The sequence below is a fragment of the Accipiter gentilis genome, chromosome 24, assembly GCF_929443795.1.
Source record: "Accipiter gentilis chromosome 24, bAccGen1.1, whole genome shotgun sequence".
Taxonomy (NCBI): Eukaryota; Metazoa; Chordata; class Aves; order Accipitriformes; family Accipitridae; genus Astur; species Astur gentilis.
In genome coordinates this window covers 5,004,662-5,029,736 of record NC_064903.1, presented here as the reverse complement: position 1 = coordinate 5,029,736, position 25,075 = coordinate 5,004,662, and the positions used below count along the sequence as shown (strand labels likewise).

Below are 25,075 nucleotides of genomic sequence, written 5' to 3'. Positions count from 1 at the left end.
TTCCTGCTGTCTGGAAGGCCCTTGGGCCTTTGCCTTGTAGGATGGAATTGTACAGGTCCTCTGCTCATGCATCACCTCCAGATTCTCCCTTTGGGTATCTCTGTAAGTTTACCCTCCCCTGAGCTACAGGTCATCTCTGTGGGTGTTTCTACTAGGGAAGCTGGCAGCCAGGAAGGTTTTCTCCATTCACTTAAGTTTGTTTTCTCTCACTTGCAGGCTTCCCCTCCTCACCCTACCAAGGGTTCTGACATCTCCTTTGAACTCTAATGTAGTCTTGAGAAGAGTAAAAATACTCTACCCTAGAGAGAACCGGAATGCCTTTCTCTAATGTTGGGCCAGCCATTGTTGTGCTAATTTATCTATTGTATTAATGTCTATGAAGCCTAGGTAGGATCCTAAGGCAGTTAGCCCCCCCCCCCCCCCCCCCCCCCAATAAGTAAGAGCTGTAGAGGGCAGATTTAACTATGCTTGCAGGGCAGCACGAAGTTATTGTATGGGATAATAGCCACACAGAATTTGTAAAAAGCTGCTAAAATACCTGCATTACTTTTTATAATATATCAGTCCCAAAGTGCTTCTGGTGTAGCAATGCAATTAAACATGAATATAAATAACGTGGATGAATATAGAGAGGTTAGCACAGAGCCTGCTCCTCTGAAAAGATGGTCCCTTCTGAATGAAGTATATTGGCATTAGTCATAAAGTTACTTTTTCCTATACTTACATAGATTGTTCCTGTTCTGTAGTACTTCTAAACTTTCCAGAAGTGATATTTTGTGTTCTGCGATACTTCGCTTTGCTAAACTAGGGGGAATTATATTTACTGAAGAAAAATCCCTATTTGGATTTTTATTCGCCTACAGCTACATCTGATCTCTTCAGGTAAAAGAAAACATACAGTAGCAGTAATATTAATAATAATAAAATGTACCTTTTTCCTTTGAGGTATTCCTGGTTTATCAGGACAGAAAGGTTATCAAGGTCTTCCAGGTGACCCAGGCCCACCAGGACTTAGTGGCCCACCAGGTGTGCCAGGATTGCCAGGTAAGTAAACAAGGCCTCAGATGGACAGTTTTGATGTGTAAAAATTTGCATGCGTTTTTACCACATGGGATTGGGACGTTAATCCAGGTATATCTAAGCAAAACCTAGGGATATACACTTAAAGCTGCAGGACAGTTTTGGGACATTTAAAATCATTATCCAAACAGCACACTTGGAGCTCTTTCCTTCTAACAGACCCCAAAGCAGTTTTAAGCTGATCCCATTGAAGATTAGGATAGCTTTTAGGATGACTGGAAAAGTGCTTGCTGCTTGAGCAAGCAACATGACTGCAGGATCTGCCAACAGGACTTGTCCGTTTCATATGTTTATTTCTTATATTGTTAGTCATTATACTCAAATGGCCAAATGAATGTATTGCAAAGGCTGTCTGGATGTCATATCCTTGCTTTAAAGATTTGCAAGCATCAAGAAAACAAATTCTGTTTTGCACTGCTTCTTCCTATAGCTGTAATAATTTATCTGACATCTTGAATCTTTTCTTGCTATGTCTAATGTAGGTCTTGCTCTAAATATCTTGTTGGGCTTGGGGAATTTTTTTAACCATCCAGGACTCAAACTAGTTTGAGCATTGTAGGTCACATTTAATTCCATAATAGGAGCTACTGAATACCTGTTGCAAATAAGAAAGAGATAATGTGTTCATTCTGCAGAACAACTCATGAGAGACCAAGTCACACCAGTACTAAATTGTTTCAGATGGTTACTAAGTCATGGACTGAGATTTGACCCATTTCATTAGACTAATCTTCAAAACAAGTTGCCCAGATCAAACCTTGGCTTGGAACAAACTGAAGATGTTTAATATTTCACTATAAATGGGTGTGAAAAGCATGTAGGAGCAGTATGAGGCCTAAAGCAACTCCAAATCCATTGCCTTTGTAATTAGATGACAAGCATATTCATATGAGAATGCATGAATGTCAGAAACTTTTAATTATTGCCATTAATTAACTAAACCCACAACTTTCCTAGGCACCAAGGGAGACATGGGGCTTCCTGGGCAGCCAGGACCAACAGGACCTCCAGGGTTAAAAGGTGCCATGGGAGAGATGGGCCTTCCAGGTTAGTTTCTGTACTTGTATTTTACTTCATTTTGGCCAATGTTTTCCTTTTATATAGTACAAAGGTGGATCTGCTTGTGTGCAGTATCTAATAATATATTTAAATGGTAATGCAGATGAGGAATACATAAAGCCCTACATACATACTTGTTGAAATAGTACCTAAGAAATTGGAAATACCCATCAAAACAGAAAATGCAAATAGACAATATATTGTAAATACATATTATTTTAAAGTGGTTACAGATGTACAAGCAGAATTATCTATATTTTGTAACTTTCAAACTTTTCTGGTTTCTCTGATTCCACTCTGTGAAAGTTCAGAAAAAAGATGACTGTAAACCCACCTGTCAGAAGACAGACATCAGACACAAGCAAAAGAGGAAGAAGAAAGTGAATTTCATTATTTAGAAAGATTGCTGAAACAAAAATTCCAGTTTCTGAGGATTCTAATATTAAATTGTGCCTAAATACTACAGCAAGATATTTGGTTTTGTGTAAATTAAGAATAAAAAAAGAAAGCTTAGAAATGTCATGCAAAAAGCCATGAGATTTTTAGATAATTTAGGGTTTTTTTAGAAAATAAAAACACATTAGGTATTCAAAGCCAGCCAGTCAATTTGTTAGTGCTTTCTAGTTCAGTTGCTGTAACTTGAGTGATTTCTCTAAACTACTGCAGAAGTTTTATTTATATTTATAAAACTTGTATTTTATCTTTGGACAGGTCCCCCAGGGATTAAAGGCAGCCAAGGAATAGCAGGACGTCCAGGGCAGCCTGGGCCTGCAGGATTTCCTGGACTGAAAGGGGAGAAAGGTGACCCTGGTCTTTCAAGCATTGGTATTCCTGGTCTCCCTGGACCAAAGGTACATTTACAAAATTCTTCAACAGAAAATTCCGTAAGGGAATTAGATTCTGTGTTTATTTTTTTTTTTTAAATTATAACTTAATATATTATTGTTGTTGTTAATTGTAAATATGTATACAAATATGTGAATAACAAGTAGGGTTGACTGTGGTTTGTTCTTTTCACGTGGGAGCAAAAATTTCTAATTTTAAAGGTGAAAATATTTACATATAATTTAATCTGGTTAAAGGAGAAGATTGTTTACCAGACCTTCCAAGTTGTGTTCAGTTAGTGGCCTAGTCTGCACTGTGACACCTGCTGACATTTTGGTAGTTGGCATGGATTTATACAATTAATATCATTGCTCCCATGTCTAATGATGTAGTTAATTCTAAAAAAATTCAGACAATATGCTTTTAAGAGTAAATTACTAATGATATATCCTGATTACTGCTGCTTACAATTTTTAAGTCTATATAGAACATTTGCACTAACATTTACCTATATCATTTTTTCTGTCTCCCACAAAAAGGTGACAAAAAGACCTACAGAATATCTAGCAGCCTTCGCTGATGCCTTACAATTGATGTTGAACAGCAATTAATTTAGCAAAAACATTGCATGATAAAAGCTCCACAGATTTCTTTTTTTATTCTGCATTATCATGGGGTAAAAATCCCTGTCTCTTCTGAAAGAAGAGAACACTTTTTTCTTTAATGTAGGCCAGTTCTGAGGAAAAGCTACGATAATCTGTACAAAATTGTAGGGGAAAACTGTTAAAATCTTTACAATTGCTATTTCCAATTAATTTCCTGTGTGAGATGGTTAACCATTAACTGGATATAAGGAGAAGTGTACACAATATAATGGTGACCTTTTTGTCGTGGTAAGATGGGAAACGTACAAGAAGGGCTTACGCACCTTACAAAGACCAGGTTCTCATTTCTGCTTAATGTTTTCTAGGGTGATCCCGGTTTGCCTGGATACCCAGGTAGTCCAGGCAGTAAAGGTATAGCTGGAAATCCTGGTTTGCCTGGATTTCCAGGCAGTCCAGGTGCAAAAGGAGAACCAGGCCTTCCTGGATTCCCAGGTAATTCTGAACAGGATATTTTTTTTTCCCGCTTGCTTATATTGCTCTATACATCGAAACACAGTGGGTAACTGGTGGAGGGCTGCAGCTTCTGTTAAAGTTTCTAGCAATCTGCTGCTTCTAAGCTTTGTGCTGTGTTGGAATTGTCACTGCAAGAATAAGTATGTGAATGTATCGCTTAAAAGTGCCTTCTGAAATTATTCATCTGCTCTGAGAGGATGTAGCAGTTGTGTTAGCTAATGCTCTCCATTCCCCACAGCAGTCAGACTCTCACCTCCTCTGACCCACAACATAGCTGTGTTTGGCTCTGTATTTTTACTTCATGAATTGATAAAAAATTGTCATCAGGAAAACTGGGCTTTTTAAATAGCATCTATTATCTAAAAATATGTTCTAAAGAGAATCTCTTTCTGAACCATAATGAAATCAGGTTTTCACTCTTCTCTAAAAAAATATCAATAGAGATTGTTTATGGGTACGTCAGTTCTTCCATTCTCAATTTAAAGAAACAACATTTTTACCAATGCTGCATTTGCAATAAAGGCCGTTCCACAAGCATGCTTGAGCTGCTTTAATGTAGGAAGTTAGGGAATTTGTAACAGTGTAGTCATGGCAGCAGGAAGCTTAGAAGAGAACAAAACCTGGCCATGAACCTGACAGTTTTTAACCTCTGCTTCATGTCATGCCTGAAAGACCCTGAGCAAGTCAAAATGGGGTATTGAGACACTACCTTGATCAGGCTCAGGCGCTGCTCAGAACAGACATACTGCAACAGATCAATTGTTTCTCCTACCTCCCACTCAGTTCATGCTGTAGGGGTGAGAATATGGTATAAATTCTAATTAAGACCATTTTTATTAAGATCCTTTTTCAGGAAAGGAAAAGAGGATTGGAGAAAGACTATCCAAGCACAGTTTTAGTAATAATGCTTTCAATTTGTTGTCAAGCAGAAACACCTGTCTCTAAAATGGTAATTTCCTAGCAGACTGCCAGACTCCCTGTGTCCTTGGCCATGGACACTCAACATTTAAGACAGAGTCTTGAGAGTAGCAGTAAGGACAGTTGTGCTATTATGTTTCGTTTCTGTACATTCTTTGCCTTATAATTCATCTCCTTGATCAGATGTAAATCTGCAAAATGAGCATATATACAGTATCTTGATACAATTAGCTCATTTGTTACTCAGGCCATCTCAGATTACAGCATTTCAAGATCTGCTGAAAAGCCAGTTTTGCGCTTAATTTGATTGAAAACCCCATATTTTACAGGAACGCCAGGAATTCCAGGACCAAAAGGTATTGAGGGGCCTCCAGGTAATCCTGGACTGCCTGGACCACCTGGGCCAGTAGGTGAGCATGAACAGTGCAGCAAAGGTCAGCTGCTTCTGTGAAAAACATAACGCATGAAGCCACTTCCTTTCTTACCTTTTTAACATCACGAAAATGCATCTATATGTACATGGATTCTCAAACACCATTGCACACACTTAGTTCATTGAAATTAAACAGAAAAGAAAGAAGTTTAACTTTCTCTTGACGACTTATGTCTGCTGTCATAGTCATATCATCAGCTATTGAAACAAGAAGTTAACTGTTTCAGTATTTACCGGCTTTATTTATGTTAAGTACTCCAGTGGTCTAACCTGTTTTTATAGGAGCAAAATTCTAATTTATCCTAAAGGGAAGCATTATATTATTTTAAGCAAACATGAACTGCTTAAAAGGTCACAGGCCTTAAAAGCCTTTTCTAAATGTTCAGGGGGGAGAGAGAAAAATGTTTCAATTTTAAAATTACACCCTTGTGAATTTGTTATTTCATTGTCACACCTTCAGATTCAGATGGTGGGAGGAGGTTGCTTTTTTTATTGCAGGTTAGGCATTACTGTGCTAATGTGTTCTATCCCCCTTTTAGGTGATATCGGTCGTCCTGGCCCTCCTGGTCCTTCTGGGGAGAAGGGACAGCCTGGTCGAGACGGTATCCCTGGACCAGCTGGACAGAAGGGCGAACCAGGTTAGGTATCCTTCCTGTTTGTTTTCTCCTCTTCACTCTGCATTGTGATGTCCTGCTTTCTCTATTTGATTTTTCCTATAACTGCCCATACACTTTCAAAGCTGCTCCTGTGGTCTCCAGCTGCAGAATGGCTCACAAAGGGTGCTCACAAAAGCTGCCAGTGAAGCACAGGACAAGAATTCAATCAGCTCTTAAATTTTTATTACCTGACTTCAACACCAGCCCATGTTCCTGTATTCTACGGTAGCTGTATTGCTTCAACTCAGTTACAGAATGGATAAACAGTGTAACGTCTGCCTTAAATGTAGAACCCCAACCAAAAATGTAGATGTATTACCTCTCAAAATCTGAAAGGGCATCTTGTGAATTGATAAAAATACTTACAGATGTATTTTGTAGCAAAACCTCTGGCTTTGGTGTACACTGGTGAGTGAATGAGAACCTTGGTAGCCTCGAGGAATTGGAGATTTAGACCAATGGCACTTTCACTATTCTCAGCCTCATATTCCTATTCCTGGAGACTTGAAAGTTATATGTTCATTTTTAACTGAATCTCTTTCTTTCCAGGTCTACCAGGTTTTGGGCGCCCAGGACCTCCAGGACTTCCTGGATTGTCAGGTAAAGTTTCTCTGTTGTTCTTTGTTAAAAAGGTTGAATGTAAAATGTATCTATACACCAAAAAAAGAAGAGCATGCTGTATGTTCTGTAACAAATGAATGCTATAGCAACAACTAAAATAACCTTCTTTTTTTTTTTTTTTTCTCAGCATATAATTTTCTGTTAACCATGGTAATAAAGACACTCATTACTGACTACTGAATTTTGTAAATTAGCAATTATGCAGACAGAATAAATCCACACAGGATAATAGTCTACTGCATTGTGTGGAGCTTTGCTGATTTGTTTCAGTAAATAAAGCATTCATACAACAGATGACAAATGAAGCTGCTTTGAAAATATCACTGCTTGCTGTATTACTTTTCAGTAGCATTAAAGCTCCTAAATTCCTCAAGCTTATTTGAAAATTTTGCAAGTGTGTCTTAACTTTCAGCAGTGTCTCAAAAACATGATGAGGTCTTAATATTGAGGGATTCCTTCACAGAAAGCATTGCTTGTAGGCTTACAAACTCGGAGGATGTTTATGAATTAACTACAGCATCACTGAGTAGTAAAGTGAAGCTTAGTAAGACCTTTTAACATGTCAGAAGCTATAGCCCTTTCTCCTGCAAGAATTAGTAGCCCTTACTCTTTTCTGAATGTTAGACCAATTTTATACTGTTTCACTGCACAAATGAGGTGACTTGTGGCCAGACTTGCACCTTCTGCAAGAGGGAGAAACGGCTTTGCAAAATGGTATTTGGACTTTTTTGCATATCAATTTGTAACAGTATTTATAAACATGGCTGTTTGATTTTACAGGGCAAAAAGGAGAACTGGGGTTACCTGGCCCTCCAGGGCCCCCTGGACTTCCAGGTCTGAAGGGAGAACCAGGTTTCCAGGGATTCCCTGGTCTACAGGGTCCACCAGGTCCACCAGGATTACCAGGTCCACCTCTGGAAGGTCCTAAAGGTAGCCCTGGTCCACCAGGTGTTCCAGGAAGGCCAGGTAAGAGCGTGACCCATACCTATCAACATCTGCCAGTACTTTCATATTTTGCTGGTAGGTTATCAGCCTTTAAACTTACTCAATTTATTTGGATGGATAAGTTCAAGACTCATGGCAGAGGTCTTGATGTTTGTGGGCAACCAGAGGATTTTGTTGCCAAAACTAACAGTACCTAAAAATAAACCAGCCTCATTTTCTATTAATTTCTGATACCTGGCAGCAAAAATCTAATGCGTTAATAAACGGGAGATTCTCCGCATGCTGTCACAGTAATCATCTAGCGAGCACGATATCGACTTTTGAACATCTGATACCTTTGCAGTATTGTCACGTGATCAGCAAATGTCATCGCGCACAAAAAACCAAAAGTAACAAACCCCATCATTTTAAGAGTCATGAAAATCAAATTCACGCTACCATCACAGCATGATCAAATTGGATAGCTCTCTTCATCTTCGTGTCATGTAACTTAACTCACTGCTCCGTTGTGTCATGTGGCTCCCATGGACTCAGTGCACCATCATGCCGTTTTCATCTTTCCATTCCATGTTTGCATTTTGTTCCTGCACCAACTAATTCTGGGAATGAAAAAAACACTAGACTGAGTTAACATTGCTGAGCAACTCCCTGGCATGTGTTAGAATTTGATTTATACTTTGTGTCATAGAATGTTTATTTGCGGTTAGATACTGCTCTTGAAAAATCTAACTTTAATGAACCTGTCACAGCTCTGGATCAAGCTTATTGCTGTACCTTGAGTCTAGAAGTACTTTGGCACCAGCAAGACTCATCTCACTTAACATGCTTGATATTCTCCTTAAAGGAGACTACTTTCAAACCAAGCCATTGGCTGATTACAGGTTTTATTACTTTGCCATTAATATGCAAAGAAAATTTTTATTTATTGCCCTCAAACTGTGACCTCAGATTTTTCTGTTATTCAAAGATTTGTTTGGGGAAAGTTAGTTTTGAGTTAGTACATTTGTAAAATTGTTCCTACACATATATTGTTCATTTTGGGGTATCGAGGGAGAGTTCAGTTTTGCAGTACACACTTGGAAAGATTTTAAGACTTGCTTTTTTCCTCATACTTGCTTCTGATACAGGAGAAGGCAATCCCACTGAAAAACATTTTTAGATGGAATTCTATCAAAATATTTTCACCAGAACTGGAATTGAGTAATATTTGATTATTCTCAACAGCAGTATGAGCTTTTCTCTTGTGCAGAGTAGGCTATGAACTCATCTATCCTAACTGTGCATTTAAAAAACAAGTCATTACAAACATTTGGTTTTAATTTGTACCACCTTTAAAACTGGGGTGCTGTTTGCTGGTATAATGCGGTTTTCTTTTAGTCCTAGTAAAAATATTGAATTGTGTTGTATCCTAAACCTGCTTTTTATGTGACTGGTGTGGAACAACCCAGTGGGTTAATAATTCACAGCCAGTCACAATTTCTTCCCAGTTTCCTATTCGGATAGTGGAAGGAGGAGTGCGTGCCTTCCCCCTTTCTCCTGGAGGAACTTACTCCCTGCTGTGCCCTAGGGGCTCTAACCAGTCAGTGGAGCATCCCTGCAGCAAGTTGGTAGTTCTAATTTGCTTTCCACTTTCTTGAGTGGCCTTGTCCACTTCTGCCTAGTTGCTCACTGGCTGGTAGGAGTATGGGACAAGGAATCCCAGCTCTGCTCACTGTGGTGAGAGTCGCAGCTGGGGCAAGTGGGAAAAGGAGCAAAGGGATAAGAGATGGTGGGATGCTGGACTTGGGCTTTGTAATTTAAGTGTGCCCAAATAAAGGCCTAAGACATTCTAGATGTCGAGATCTTCCAAAGATAATTTTTCTGTATGTAGAGTGGTACAGCAATTAAAATTTTGGCACAGGAAGCTAACTGGTCCATAAGAGTATGGCTGATTTGTCCATAAGAGTATAGGCTTTAATTTTTAAAAGATTCTTATACAGAGGATATCTCCAAACTCTTAAAAAAAAAAAAAAAAAAAAAAAAGTAAACCAGCTAAGCAGCTCCTGGTATATAAGGAAACTACCAACTGAGATTCCATGCTCTGCTGTAGCATTGGTGTTTTTATGAAGCTTCTCATCCTGTTCACACTTCTCTGTGTAAATCAGGTGCTTACTGACTCTAATCAGCTGGGGAGGTAGACGAGTGGTAGGACTGATTTTCTTTGCAGTTTTATGAGCATTGGTGGGGGAAACAACCAGTGAGGTTCTGCTCAGCCATGTTCTCTCTTTCTCTCTTTCTCTTTCTCTCTTTCTCTTATTTCCATTTTTGTTGCATGCAATGTATAAAGTGAAGCATTTGTTTTGCTCAGTTACGCGTGAACTAATGTGGATAAACCAAACTATTATTGCAGTTCTGGTACAATCAGCACTCCAGCCTTTTGTTTCCAATGATAACACAGCCTATTGTTGGAATGCTGATTTTGTAACATTTCAACATAAGGCAGTTAGTCATAAAAGCAGCTGTGTGGCTGCCAAATTACCCCCCCTTCTAGGGACATAAATAAAACCAGAAGCTGTATGCATATACTGTTTGTTGCTGGCTTCTGGGTATATTCTAAGACTAGTAAAAGTGATGAAGTCAAGCATGATGAAGCTCTCTGACTTCAGTTGAGTTGCCCCTCAAACAAACATTGATAGATGGTGTTGGAATGCTTTTATTAATTGATTATAAAATTAAGCCAATTTCCAGGGCAACACAACATTGCTATTACTCCACATGTCTGTTTTCATTGCTATGAATAATAATAGTTTGGTGTTTTGCATACTGTATGTAAAGGAATATTGAGCTAAATCTAAAAAGAAAGGTTTAGTTGAATATGTTAGCTTGTTGATATTTCTAACAATTTTGATGTTTTTCCCCTTGTTCTAATGATGACCTTGGTGAACTCTGACCCCCTACTCCCAGGTCCCTCAGGTTAGCCCCTTAACTCCAAAATAATAACTTTGCATGAAAATGAATGTATATACTTCTGTAGCATCTAAATGTAGATATGCTGAGTCATTTTTCAGACATACTTTTTAATCTGTGGTAGAAAAGAAAAGCTCAGAGTTGGCTTTCAGACTCTTCCTCCATGATGTAGGAGTGACAACGAAAGGACAGTGTTGCTGTCCTCATGGTGGAAGATCATGTGGGTCCAGATGTGCAAGGCTTTTATAAAGTGTCCCCAACTGTGAAACTTGTTTTAGCATATTTATTCTCAATGCAGTTGAAAACAATATATACTGGTTTTCATAATTTTTAAAAAAGCATCTTGTGCTGTCCTCCCATGTCTTTGCTGTATAATTGTGTTTTGCATCTTGGGCAAGTGACAGTATTCATTTTTGTAACACCTGCTACTGTTGATTTTGGATACTCTCAAATGGCTTAAATAAATTAGATGCTTCTTTTGTACCAACAGTGTCTGTAGGAAAATTTATACAGAGTAACAATGATGCTTTACGTTCCCAACTTAGAGCATTGTAACTTTCCCGTGCAGAGAAATCCTTATTTCCGTTGTTTTGCTTCACCAGCACATTTAGAGGAAATGAGGAAAGCTCTTCCTTTAACATGTATTTAACGAAAATGAAGCATACAGCCCTCCCTAACACTAGGGCAGTGGAACAGGACTGGTAAGAACATGGTCATTTTCACAAGCTTATCGTAATTTTAGCATATCAGCATGTAACACAAGCCAGCTCTTGGGAAGATTTTTAACATCTGTGTCTAGATTGAAAATGACTTGGTATATCTATTTAATAATAATGATGTCTTTAGGTTTTGCTATGATGACTTTCAGGAAGCGAAGAACTGTCATGAAAATTCAATAAAGGAATACATTTTAGCTTTTAGTCTGCTGTCCTAAGCATTGTGAGGTAGCAAATGTGGTAGCCCCTGATGTTTGAATCCTAGCTTCATGCAATCACATAAAAAAATGAATGTGGCTTTACCTTTTAATTAAACTGTGGTCACACAAGTAGTAACCACACTTTCAAAGAGGGCTACCATCATGGGTGTGCTGAGAGGAACTTATCAGTTGCTTCATGTTTTGTTCCACCCTGTGACTGTGCTCAGCCAGAATTCAATAATCACTAAGTATAGGACAGATTTATATATCATAGCAAAACTTATCTAACAGTGAAATATAGTTTATAAGTACTTAACAGTTAAATGTCCATGTCATTATTTTTAACAACTGTATTACAGTTAGTATTTAAAATAATTTATCAAATATGTAAGAAATAGTGCATTGACATAAACCTGACGTGTATTTATTGTAGTTTTTAGGTGCAAATTGCATGGTGATACGTTGTTATATTTAAATCATTTCACTGACATGAAAGATAGATACAAGTGGCACAGGAGCTAAAATGTATTAATTGAGGAGCATGGTAAGGACAACCAGCTTACATTGTGAAAGAGGACATTTAAATGATTTTTCTAAGGATGTGACCCCATGCCATTCTCCATAATAAACTTAAACAGGTAAATCTTCGGGTATTTTTATCAAGAACAGGTACATCTGAGGTTTTTTTATCAAGAAAAAATAATGCTAACAGTAAAGACAACGAATTCTAAATTTGTAAGTTCTGTTGTATTTTTGCTTACAGCATTTGCAACCCTTTTGACCCATGCTAATCCTGCTTTTACTGCTTTGAAGAGGGTATAAGCCTGCTTTTCAGTCCTAGAACTGTATTCACAGATAGTTGAGGCTCATACCTTCTGTTAATCACACTTCCTCCCTGGCCCAAAGCAGAATTTTGCTCAAGAGTGAGTTGTCATTCACCATTTCCCTGCATATTTGCCAAGCTCCAGGCCCTGTGATGTCGAATATTGTCAGTGAAATGGTTACATAGTCCAAGCCCCATTGTGAGTAGGACTAACCGGTCACAGGCCTCAGCTGTAATGTTAAAGCAATAACACATTCTTTAGTAAAGCTTTAAGTTTGCTGTTAAATGAAGTGTCAAATTAGTCTTAGTAGAGCCTAGTCACCAGAATAACTTGTATCTGAAAATACATATCGTTGTGTATTCATGTATGGTTTTATGCATGCATGTGGATTATACTGTAAATACAAAATATGCTGGTGAAATGGGTTGTTGTGTAGTGTATATGCTGTCATCTGTACTATTTCTAACTAGTAATCTTGTTTTGTACTGTGTGATGTCTGACCCTTCTAACATCGATCATTGGGCTTTGGTGAACTCTGATCCTTCCAGGTCCTCCAGGTTAGACTCTTAACTCGGTCAATTTATTTCATTGCGTTGCACTTGATGTAAGAGAAACAGATGTTTTCCCGTAATTCTATGATTATCTTTTTAAGGACTATGGTTACCCGGCAGATCATATGTGTTTGATTAGCATGCCTCAAATGGTAACCTGTTATTATTTTGCACGTGTACAGTACTAGACCAGTATAAAAGAGCAAAATGAACATAAAAAATCCCTGCATGATGTTTTCTATAGCTGAAACTGCTACAGGATATGTGTGAAATCTGGTACAAAATTGCTGTTGATTTAAAAAGAAAAATTTTGGAAGGAATTCTATACTGAGGTTTGCTTGCAGAAATACAGCTCATCAAATTTATCCACTGAATATAGGCTATGAGGTTGTCAAAGGAGATGTTAAATTATTTGAGATTGCAGAAGAATTGAAAATCCAGCACACTGCTAAATGTTATCAGATTTGTTGTACTTCAGGGGAGAATGTCATAGCGCTGTCCTGCAAAGAGATCCTCTTGTTAATCCAATTATGAGATCTAACTTGTAAAATGTTATTAGCTGTTGCTGCACTTGCTTACAGTTTGTTTTGCCACAAATTAATATCGGTTACTTTCTATTTAGATGGTGGCATAAAGGAGGGGGTCTCATCTTTCCATTCTCCAAATATCCAATTTTCTTTTAAATCCACTACTTTGCTTCGGATTAATGTGGCTGTAGCAAATATCTAAAGACCAGCCCAGTTCCTCTATTGGATTGACACAGCGTAATTCTACTAAAGATAGCCAAATCAGTTGGAGGGAGAGTCATTCAACATAAGGAAGTTTCTGCAGCTTGGATTATTATTTAGGCAAGACAGAATGATGGGCTTCCTGCTGCCTAGCAGTCACCAGACAGTATATACTGGGCTCCTCAATAGGTATGTCAAATTCTAACAGCAAAAAAGCAGCAATATTTTACATTGTTGAGACTGGCTTTCAAAAGGAATTCAGTCTCTTAAGATTGCACATAAGAGATGATGAATGTAACGCAGGTCAGCAGAGGGGATATTTGTACCATCTAATTTTGGGTTTCTTGGCTCCTACTAAAGGCACCGGTCTGGTCACTGGTAAGCTTCTAATGCAGGTGAGTTGCACTGCCTTCTGGAAAGACCTGCTTCTCTTCATCAGCTAGATAAGGAGCCTTGGTTCCTGATATGGGTAGTGCAAATAATCCCTCTATTTGTTTTCCCTTTAGTTTATCCTGAATTCAGCATTGAAATAGAACTGGGAAGTCAAGCCAAAAAAAAATTATTTTTTTATTATTTTTTTTTTTCTTCACGCTGAAGGCACAAACTCGGGGAGAATGGTTGATATGTACTGATAGATGCATATTTGTTCTGCAATGTTAAGGTCCACCAGGCCCAGAAGGTCCGCGAGGGCCACCAGGCAGTGGAGGACTTAAAGGGGAAAAAGGGAACCCTGGTCAACCTGGCCCACCTGGCCTGACTGGTCAAAAGGGAGATCAAGGACCACCTGGACGCCAGGTAGGACAAGAAATGGAGTTTCCCCCCTTGTTTATTTTTAAATGCAATAACAATTGAATATATTTGGATGGAATATGCAGTTTATCATAGTAAAATAAAAGCCAAAACACAGTAGCTAACACCTTGTCTTGTAGCGAATAAGAGGGTCTTTTCCTTAATTATCCCCCAGTCTCTGGGCAGGAGGTCCCCACTATATTCCCATGGGAGCTGGAGCTTTCAATGGACACTTGTTACGGTGTTCTCTGACAGCACCCAGTGCAGTGAGCAAAATGCATGGCCTCAGCCCTTCAAAGCGCAAGTTCACAGACCCAAAGTGTGCTTATTTGTCCCCCAGCCACCTCTTCTATCTTTTTTTCTGAAACTGCTGAGGAGATGAGTGAATAACGTGAAGCTGTTCTGTTCAGGGGGATCCTGGTCGTCCAGGTCTGAATGGAATGAAGGGCGACCCCGGGCTTCCAGGCGTTCCAGGATTCCCAGGTATTTAACTAGCATTTCAAGTGAAAACCTCCAGACAAAGTAACAGCCCCTTGGGGAGAAGAGAAGCCTGATTTTGGCCATTCCTGCAGCAGATTTTGTAAGACAGCATGCTCTTTCACTGTGTAACTGTGTGAATTTGATGTTTCAGGTATGAAGGGTCCCACTGGACCTCCAGGACCCGCTGGCCTCACGGGCAGTCAAGGACTGCCAGGCCCACCAGGTAGGAGTCCTGGGTAGCATTATTGTCACTTTTGCTCCCTGCCAGTAGAATTTGTTACACAGATGTAGGACTGAGTTGGTCTCAGCCAGCAAGTAAAGTAGTTAAGTGAGCAACAGCTTAAACACAATTCCATGCTATACTTTTTAGCTGGAGAAGTCATCCTACCGTATTTTATACTCTGGATCCATTCTACGTGGATCAACACCTGCAGAGCTGTCCTTTGCAGGGGGTCACCGAGAGCACTTTTTGCCTTATATATACACTTAATCTTTATATTGATAGAGCACTTGGCTTCTGATTTTGTAGTAAATAACAGAAACTGTTCCTAATACTCTTTTCCACCTTGGTTTATCTAATACTAAACTGCTTTCTCTCAGGTCCACCAGGTTTACCAGGTACCACTGGACGAAGCATTGTTGTCAAAGGTGACCCTGGTCCCCCGGGTCCTCCAGGACAGCCTGGGTCGAAAGGGCCACCTGGATTGCCAGGGCCACAGGGATTGCCAGGTATGATCCTAGGTGGCTGCAGAGAAAATTACTAGTCAGTATAGCTGACTGCTGGTTGCACTTGCGAGTCACTTGGCATGGGCTGCAGAGACAAGTTACTGAATTCAGCGAGAGGCAATAGATAAATGTAGGGTTCTACCATACACATCTGGTTTAATGGTCTGTTCTTGTCTGATGTATCATGAAGGAACAACGGATGAGTCCCAGACAATTTGAAGATTTCGGTAGTGAGATTGCAAGAGCTTTTATTTCAGTTAGGCATTTGTCTATTCTAGGTCCAATTGGTCTTCCTGGTGACCCAGGGCGAGATGGACTACCTGGTTTTGATGGTCCAGCAGGACGTAAAGGGGAGAGAGGTCTTCCAGGCCAACCAGGTATGGTGTTTATCCTATGAGGACCCAGTGGAAAAAGAGATGTTCCCTTTTGTAAGTGCAGGCTAATACTGGGAAGTGAGATCTTTGCCTCACAGGAGTAATAATAAAATAATAATTTTAGGATTTTCTTAATGCAAAAATATTACAAGCAGCTGAACATACTTTGGTTTGGAATATTCTTGGAACCAGCACGCTGCTGCTCATTGCCGAATAATATTGTAGAGTGCTTTATTTCAAGCTTAATGGCACCCCCTTTGCAGCACAGATGACGCACGGGAGATAATGAAGATAGTAAGAAACAGAAGAGAGAGATTAGTAAAATAATTTTAATTTTGCATGGAAATCATGAATGGGGAAAACCAGACTTCATAAAGGAAAGAATTTCACCAAAGGCAGAGATCAGGCTACCATGTTAGAATCTTTAGAATTACTGAATTATGATTTGAGAAAAGAAATCAGACTAGGTAGTGGGACAATTTTCTAAAGATTATGATACATATTAAGTAGCTATATATTGCAACTTGTAAGAAAAAACATTAGAATTTAAACAAGTAAAACCATACAAAAATCCATAGTGACTTTTTTCCTTTTTGTCCGAGTAGCTCTATGAAATCTGTTAGCATTATTTTAGTGAAAAAAAATGTACGTAATAATGACTGTGGAATAACATAGTCTAAATACTTCTGGTTGTATTTCCTGATATTTTTGCTGTTCAAGAACAAATGCTTTTTCTGTTACCTTTCTCAGTCATATGACTCATTCTTGCTCTCATTCAAGGTTGTTCTACCCTATGTCCACTCTTTGTAACCTACTCCAGAATTGACTGCAGCTTTTCTATTCATTTTGGTGGGCTTTGGCTCAGGTGTTATCATAGGATGCCCTAGAGTGAGACTGGCTTCTGTTTCTGGCTCTGCCATTTAGTTTGTGATCTTGAGCAAGGTGTTTCAATATTACCTGATTAAGCTACATACACAGATAAATACGTTTTGGAATGGGGAAGCTGATTTGGACTCATTCCAGTGGCTGTCATGTCTACTGCAGTTGTTATCTTAGTGCCTCACAGCTCTGAATGTATTTAACTTCACAATACCCCTACAACAGAGGGACGTTGCACTGTTACTTTATAACTAGCTATGACAGCCTCAGTGATTTAACCAAGCTTACATGAAAAAATAATTTGAGGAAGATGGTGTTAGCAGATACCAGGTCCCCCAATTCACGAGCACCTTAATCACAAGACGATGGTACATTTCAGAGCTACGTTAGTCCTAAAAGAGCAAGAAATGGTGTTAATAAATACCGTGTTCCGATTCTCTTATGTGAACAGGTTCACGAGGAATACAGGGACCTCCTGGTCCTGATGGCTTACAAGGCCCACCTGGTCCTCCTGGAACAGCTTCTGTTGCTCACGGATTCCTTATAACTCGGCACAGCCAAACCAGGGATACACCACTATGTCCACAAGGAACATCAAGAATATATGATGGATTCTCTCTTCTATATGTGCAAGGAAATGAGAGAGCACATGGCCAGGATTTGGGTGAGATATTCTGTATGCTCTGTCTTTAAGGGGAAAGAGGCTGTAGCTGCCTCTTCAGATGCTCTGGTTCTCTGAAGCTATGATGGTCTTGGAGATTTCTTAGATGAGGATGGGGATTGCATACTAAGATCTACTGTCTCCAGAGGTTGCACATTATAATTCAGGATGAAAGAATGTAAACCAAAACTGAGAAGTTAAGTTTCTCCCACATGTGACAATTTGATAGCACATGCTGTGCACTCACAAGTGGAGAGGAAGAATACACAATTACTCTTCTCAAAGAATTGCTATAAAAAGCAACGAAGTGAAAACTTTGCTGTCACATTTTACATATCTTACTCTGTAGGTACTGCTGGGAGCTGTCTTCGACGTTTCAGCACCATGCCCTTCATGTTCTGCAACATCAACAACGTTTGTAATTTTGCATCAAGGAATGACTATTCCTACTGGCTATCAACTCCAGAGCCAATGCCAATGAGCATGGAGCCGCTGACTGGGCAAAGCATCCAGCCATTCATTAGCCGGTGAGACAAAGCAGGCCATCAGGTCTCTTTTTTAATACCTGGATAAATTGCACATCTTATCCGTATATTTCCAATGAGCAGGTTGGATATAAGGAGATGAATCTGTCATGTTTTGCTCTGGGAAATACTAGAAAAGTAGCCTGGTTTAAAGTATTCATTGTCTTAAAAGGTCTGTCTACGTGCAGCAGTGATAATTCGAGGCTGAAAGACTGTAAGAGCTCTCCTCAGCTGAGGAAGCTTATATAGTCAGCAGTGCAAGATTGCCAAGGACAGGAAGGAGAGCATGAGAGCCATTAGCTCTAGGATTAAGGTATCCACTTGGGGACTTTGAGCTCCCAGGTTTTGTTTCAGGAACTGCTGCAGTATTTTACCCAATGGTTGTTAGTAGAAATACGGGTAGATTTTGCACTCCAAAATACTGTCCTATTGCAGTTACAAAATACGTGAGAAGCAGAGGTCTAGATTAATAGGATGGCCTCTCACAGGCCAGTTTTTCTCCCGTTCTCTGTGTAAGAATTCTTAATAAAACTTACTCCTATTATATTTTAATATCGCATGTGTCTCTGATACTTCCCCTGTGTCCAGATGTGTTGTGTGTGAAGCTCCTGCTATGGTGATAGCTGTCCACAGTCAGACCATTCAGATTCCATCGTGTCCTCCAGGCTGGGACTCCCTTTGGATCGGTTACTCTTTCATGATGGTAAGAACTGCCTCCTGCTCCAGAAGTGGCTAGTACCCACTTGTGTCCTCAACTAACTGCTATAGGATTTTGTTAAAAACTACGCTGGCTGTCATTCGAAAGCCTTTACCTTCAATTACTAACCATGGTAGCCAAGATTAACAGTGATTTCCCGGTACTCAGAGCCCAGTGTGACTGATATTTATGGAGGTGTCTGACCACTGCATTATCTCAACCAAGAACGGACAGAGGCTCTTTCAGTAGTTGAATGGTGTGCTGTTTGATTCTTAGCACCTACGGTAAGATCTTTCTTTGTGTGTTTCTTTCCTCCACCCCTACACCAGCACACTAGTGCTGGAGCAGAGGGCTCTGGACAGGCCTTGGCATCACCGGGATCCTGTTTAGAAGAATTCCGCTCAGCTCCGTTTATTGAATGCCATGGTCGTGGCACTTGTAATTACTATGCCAATTCATATAGTTTCTGGCTGGCAACTGTAGAGGTGTCAGAAATGTTCAGGTAAGAAAACCTGTTTCTTGTATATTGCTTTATTTTCTGGAATGAAAGCTTTGGAAACTGAATTTATTCTGAAGATCAAGAGATTTGTGCACAGGGGTATAGGGAAATAATTTAGCTTGTTTTCCCCATCACAACCAGTTTTTCAAGTGTTTCCTTGGTAAGCCTTTAATATTATGTAAAAACTTGCTAGGGCACATTCTGTTTTGCAAGGAGTCAGATTCTTTTTATGTCAATTCTTATTCACATTTAGTAGTACCTTCTCTGAAAGTAGTCCTACTGTAGTTACTGTATTTGGAGCCTCGAAGATCAATTTTGTTGTTTTGTTTTCTTGCCAGGCCTTTCAATAGCCTCAAATATTTGAAAAGTTAGTTCGCAGACGTACAAGGGACATATACGAAGGGCAAGATTGACTCTACTTAAACCTTTTAAGGCAGATGTTCATATAACCTGTTTTTAAAACCCTTGTATGAAGGAAGTTTCATACCCTCCATGGCAAGCATTTTTTCCAGTACTTTGCAGAAGAATTAGGATGACATTTTGGCTGCAAGGAAGCCAGTGGACATTCTGTCCTCAGTTTCTCTGCAGTCAGCATTTTGGCTGGAGTCTCTCAGCTCCTCAACCTTTTTCCCTTTCAACTTGAGTAGCAAAATCATTTTTTCTTTGAAAAATCATCTCCTTTCATAGAATAAATTGCTACTGCCCTGTTTGTGTGCTGATAAAAACCTCATAAATATTCCCACTGCCACCTAATTGAAAAATGTAGCTTTGTGGTACACAGCTGGCAATGTGCAGTGTTATATAGCAGTAGTGGCCCCTAAGTTGGTTTTTTGTAATACCTACAACCATAATATTTAATGTGCATTAAATAGTCATCACCAAGTTTTTAGGGTAGTTGATCAGTGGTAATTCACTAGTGAAAACTGCCTACTAATAAGTACCATGCACCTTTGAGTTTTCTGTCTCTACTATTTTCTGTCTCCCACAAACACAACTTCCTTTTTTATTCTTTTTTTTTTAAAAAAGAAACCTTTAAGAATTGCACTTACTCCGTGTACATGCACATTATACAAAATTGTTATATTAATCTCCCACCTCCCTACCCTTTCAGAATGTAAATAATTTGGTAAAGCCATCACTGAAATACAGCTCTCATTGTAGCAGTATTTTTTATGCACTGTTAAAGTACCCTTCAACTGAGAAACCCAAAAACCCCAGAAATACGGTCTCAAATGTACAAAATTCACCTTCCACTCGGTTTGGTATTTGTGCGACATCCTGTGCTAGAATGAAGTAGTTGATTAGCATACCTTGTGTATACCGAGACACTGGACAAGACTGAGCATCTGTCACCTGGTGTTGAGGACGTACAGAAAGATCACTCGTAAGGAAAACTCTCAAATGCAGGACTAATTCCCCACTTACGTACTTAAGTGTTATCTTAAACTGTGAATTAAGTAGAAGCGTAAAGGAACAGTTCTGCAAACAAAGAAAAAGCTAACCTAACCTTACCTTTGTGTCTGTCAACCAGTAAACCTCAGTCAGAGACACTGAAAGCTGGAGACTTGAGGACGCGTATTAGTCGTTGTCAAGTTTGCATGAAGAAGACGTAACGTCTTGGAGAACGTTTTATAAAACAGTTGAAAATTCCTAAGATGCACTGTCTTCCAGCTGCAACAATGGTGCTACTGTGCAGAAAGAAAAGAAAAAACAAATCCAAACTGTTTTAACCATACAAATTCAAGTGTACCTCACTCATGTGCCAAACTAAGGGTTGTTCGGTACATATTTGACAACAAGACTAAGATGAAAGAATTGACCTCTTGGAAACAGAAGAGAACACTTTGAGGTTCACAAAGGATCAGAAGATGAAATTTTTCATTTCTCTCCCCGTACCAAAATGGCACCTTTTTGATCAACCAAGAGAATAAAGAAAAACACGACGCACTGAGTATGTTTAAAATAACAAGACTGCAGTTTTGAAAAACATTTTTCATGGTGCTACTAACCTTACTGTATTCCAGGTTTTTAATATGAAATTTTAAGCTTATTTCTCTTTGTAAGTAATGACATGTGTATATTGTGTAAACACCTTTTTAGTTGAAACTTTCAGTCATTTAGAAACAGACTCTGATATAAAAATGCTTATGTCTAAAAAATTAAAACATACAGCAGTATTTTATTACGAAACTTGTGGTACAGAGAGCATTTACCCCTCTTACACCAACTTATTCAATTAATATTTCATTTCCTCCCTCAGTTGCCAACCTGATATATTTGGGGAATGCATAATTATTCTGAAGTCATTTTGATCAGGGTTTTAAATGTTGTACACCATGCTATTGGTGGTATTATTTGTGCGTAGAAATCCCAACCCACTTGAAAAGGTTTTTTTTGTATCTTGTGAAAATATGTGAAATTATTAGCCATATTCTATATCCTTCTTTTCAGAATAAAAGACACATTTACATTTTAGTAATCAGTTTGGTTTGACAAAACCTGTTCCTTGGGGAATATCCAGTTACCAAAGCATTTAAGGTGATGCTTACACGAAACCTCTACTCTGAAGTGGTATCATGCATTTTATCCAAAAGAGTGTACATGCTAAGAAACCTTCTGAATAAAATAAAGCATAACCTGGTGGAAACTTTCCTATTTACAAATTAATCTTTTAATCGTATGTGAATTTCTACACATCCACAATGTATTCACAGTATCCAGCAGCTCTTGTGTATGTATAGTTCACATAAGGCCTTGAAAGATGGTGCATGCAGTCTTTCTGATGTCATTTTGTAAGAATCCTACTGTGTATGTCTTAGAGTGTCACTACTTGTGCAATAGCTGAAAAGTGATCACTTTTTGTATGCATGACTGTTCAGCTTCTATGGTCAGTGCCGTTTCATTTACCCTTATGTATAAACAGAGCTCCCTGACAAAGCAAGACTTTTTCAAGCGATGATACTTCAATTTTTTCATTGTGTATTGCCACCTCAACTATCAATACAACTTAACTTGTGAATTAACATACTGCTTTATACAGGTGAAGTGTATTTGTTTATTGACTACTGTTAAGTAATTTATCTGCTAATGGCTATTCATTCTTACCTTTCAGTTATCATTGTAAACACGGAGCATCAGAAACCTCCTTGGTTTATGCGCATTTGACAAAAGACTGGTGACTGACCAGGTGGCAGTGATCTATACAATGAGATTGGTGCTGATTTCAAAAGCTTTCAACTAAATATGAAACTGAAGTTCTTTAATTTAAAGCGCAAAAGTATTAATAGCTTTGTCTTTTTTTCAATTAGCTGCAGTTATATATGTTGGTAGAGAGTGGGCAATTCGGCAATGTGCATCCTTCAACTCATTTTATTTTGGTTTGCTGATGCATATAGAAATAAACTGAACCTGCTGCTACCTCCAAGTCAAGAACTTGTTACCAAAGCTGAAATAAAACAGTAAGTCTCTTCTTGTAAACACAAGCCCTTATCTTACTGCTGGCTCCTCAGAAGCCTGAAATGAACATAGCAGCTTACCCCTAGCCCCAGAAAAGCAGAAGCATGGATGCTAAGGTCAAGGAGCTCCCAAAAGAAAGAGCTCTCCCAGCCTTGCCTACCACCAGCCTGTCTTGCGCTCACCAACAAGAAGCGTTCGTATACAGGGACCTGGGAAAGGGCAGAACGCCGTTGATGTAGCAGTGCATAACCAGTGACTCTCTCTAAGATTTGGGCTTCTCTCACAGCACGTAAAACAAAGCCTGCTGGATTGAAAAGACAGGCGCTGCCATTCCAATCTAAGGTAGACAGCACCCAGAACAGCTACTCTTGCGGCAGGTTTAGGTCCCAGACCTGTGAGACGACCACAGAAAATGAAAATATGTAAAGTACCTACACTTCTGACAGATACAGTCTCTGTTCTGTTCTTGCAGCTCTCACCCTGACCTGGAGAACAGTCCTGAACCTTAATCAGCTTCAGGCTGAGATTTCCAAATGGGCTAATTTTTATTAAGAGAAAAGTAGTCTAGAGAGGAAGGAGCATCTTTTAACTAAGGCCTGCAGCAGAGATTCAAGAGCGGTTGGTTTAATTCCCACCACACATTCTGTGCCTCAGAGCAGGTAAATCACTTGACCTGTGTTGGACTGGAGTTACTGATCTATAAAAGGAAGCATGGTTATTATTTTCTCCTCCTTCTTGACTGCTTAGACTGTAAGCTCTTTGGGGCAGAGATATTAAGGGGGCTCAAATGTTGGCTGGGGCCTCTAGGTGCTATCCATCAGTATATCAATATTAAACTACAGGTAAAAGCTTGTGTTTGCAGATTTATTATTAACAAAAATAAAAAACTGGTTTGAACATCAGAGCCTTCAAATAGAATTCAACAAAGCCTAACCACGATCCAGCTTAGAACGCCACTTCTTCATCTACAGTTAAAGCTCTTTTTCCTCAAGTCTGATTTGTTTTTAACTAAAGCTTTTATTCTCTTAGCTAATCGTGTCAAGTAGTCCGTTTTAGTTAATCTCGAGCAGGAACCTGGAAGATAACTCAACTGTACTTTTGAGTTGTACGGGGACAAGTTGCACACTTTAGCCACTCGAGGGCCCCATACAGCTTTGAAAGAAAGAACAGCAACACGACCCAGTTCCTGGAAGTGCCTGCATGCAGCAGTGACTTTTTAAAAAGCTTACTAGAAGGGGGAGTGCGCGACCTTTCTTTGCTCACGACCCAGTTCTTGTTCTTGAAAGCTTGCTGCAGATGGTGTGCTGTCAATTGCTACTGGGCTGATGAGTGAAAAAATGCAACTTTCTAAAGGAATAATAGTCTGCAAATCCTAAAACCAGCAACCTTATGCACAACTTGGATTTACACTGTTCTAGTATTAACGGACAAAGCTCTGCCTAAGACAGGCTTTTCAGTACCTTCCTTCACTCTAGTAAGTCCTGTTATAATCCTTGGCTAAAAGGGAAATGCTTCCCTCAACCTCAAATTCATTTATAAGGTGGGATTTAAACTTCTGCAACAATTCTGCAGCCAAAGTACAACCTATAAACCAAAGTGGGCACGCAGTGCGGTGCAGCAACATGTCTAACACGAGGAACTCGGCTACTCTGTGCTTTAGAGGCTCGTAAGGATGCAGCTTTTTGTCCTCTACTGTAAAGGTCAGTCCCCTCTATAGTGAGGATTTCTCACATCGAAGGCTGGAGGAAGTACCTATTTTAAAAAGTACTTTTAGAATTTGAAAAAGTGATACATGGCTTTTGCAAGCAACAAATGCTCAAGTTCTAAAATTTGGTCTTCTGTACTTATTTTCTATGTACTTTGATATCTAGCTTAAGTATTTCTAGTCAGTGTGCTGCCTGAACTGTACGGAAGTGCTGTCCGAGGGACACCGCAGAGGGAAGGTCCTTTTGCCAGACACGGGACTATACTGCTGTGAGCAGCACTGCGTGTTTTTAACAGGTCCTTCCCAGAAAAAAGTTATGTTTTAGACAACCCAGCACTGTCGCTGGACGCATAACACTTCTGGGCTGCTATGGCTACTTCCACTAGAAGCACCAGCTGAAAATTGCACAAGAGGCTGGACTAATTTAGTCTTTCCAGGGTATTTTATTGACAAAAAGCAGGACACTATTGCTAATGCAAGGCAGGAGCAGTGATTAGCTCAGGGGAGTAGTAACAGTGTTCTACATTTAAAATGTAGGGTATGTGTCCAGAACTATTAGCTTTTGAAAGATTATTAACTCAACCCACTTGTAGCAGACAGGTGAGCACTGCCTAAGAACAGCCTCAGCTGCCAGCAAGGTGAGGAGTAACTGGTTAGTAACTGGT

The 25,075-nt window shown here is 39.4% G+C and overlaps 2 protein-coding genes across 3 annotated transcripts in view; one reads left to right on the top strand and one right to left on the bottom strand.

The window, feature by feature from the left end:
• COL4A5 (collagen type IV alpha 5 chain) overlaps positions 1-23,582 on the top strand; it is an 87,644-nt gene extending 64,062 nt beyond the window's left edge. Inside the window, exons 34-51 of one of the 2 annotated variants that reach the window (XM_049827810.1) lie at positions 946-1,044; positions 2,038-2,127; positions 2,851-2,990; positions 3,935-4,061; positions 5,330-5,410; positions 5,973-6,071; positions 6,639-6,689; positions 7,491-7,676; positions 14,282-14,415; positions 14,820-14,892; positions 15,041-15,112; positions 15,490-15,618; positions 15,894-15,992; positions 17,320-17,532; positions 17,879-18,056; positions 18,642-18,756; positions 19,080-19,252; positions 20,781-23,582. In XM_049827810.1, the coding sequence (XP_049683767.1) occupies positions 946-1,044; positions 2,038-2,127; positions 2,851-2,990; positions 3,935-4,061; positions 5,330-5,410; positions 5,973-6,071; positions 6,639-6,689; positions 7,491-7,676; positions 14,282-14,415; positions 14,820-14,892; positions 15,041-15,112; positions 15,490-15,618; positions 15,894-15,992; positions 17,320-17,532; positions 17,879-18,056; positions 18,642-18,756; positions 19,080-19,252; positions 20,781-20,862 (2,141 nt within the window). In that variant the 3' untranslated portion in view covers positions 20,863-23,582. Of the gene's footprint in view, positions 1-945; positions 1,045-2,037; positions 2,128-2,850; positions 2,991-3,934; positions 4,062-5,329; positions 5,411-5,972; positions 6,072-6,638; positions 6,690-7,490; positions 7,677-7,998; positions 8,098-14,281; positions 14,416-14,819; positions 14,893-15,040; positions 15,113-15,489; positions 15,619-15,893; positions 15,993-17,319; positions 17,533-17,878; positions 18,057-18,641; positions 18,757-19,079; positions 19,253-20,780 lie in introns of those variants that run through there. The other variant, XM_049827811.1, reaches the window with a different exon arrangement.
• IRS4 (insulin receptor substrate 4) overlaps positions 6,658-25,075 on the bottom strand; it is a 43,927-nt gene continuing 25,509 nt past the window's right edge. Inside the window, exons 4-7 of the transcript XR_007509464.1 lie at positions 22,888-23,009; positions 20,762-20,937; positions 8,094-8,254; positions 6,658-6,739 (exon numbers count right to left, since the gene is read on the bottom strand). The gene's annotated coding sequence lies outside the window, so the exon portion shown is untranslated. The remainder of the gene's footprint in view (positions 6,740-8,093; positions 8,255-20,761; positions 20,938-22,887; positions 23,010-25,075) is intronic.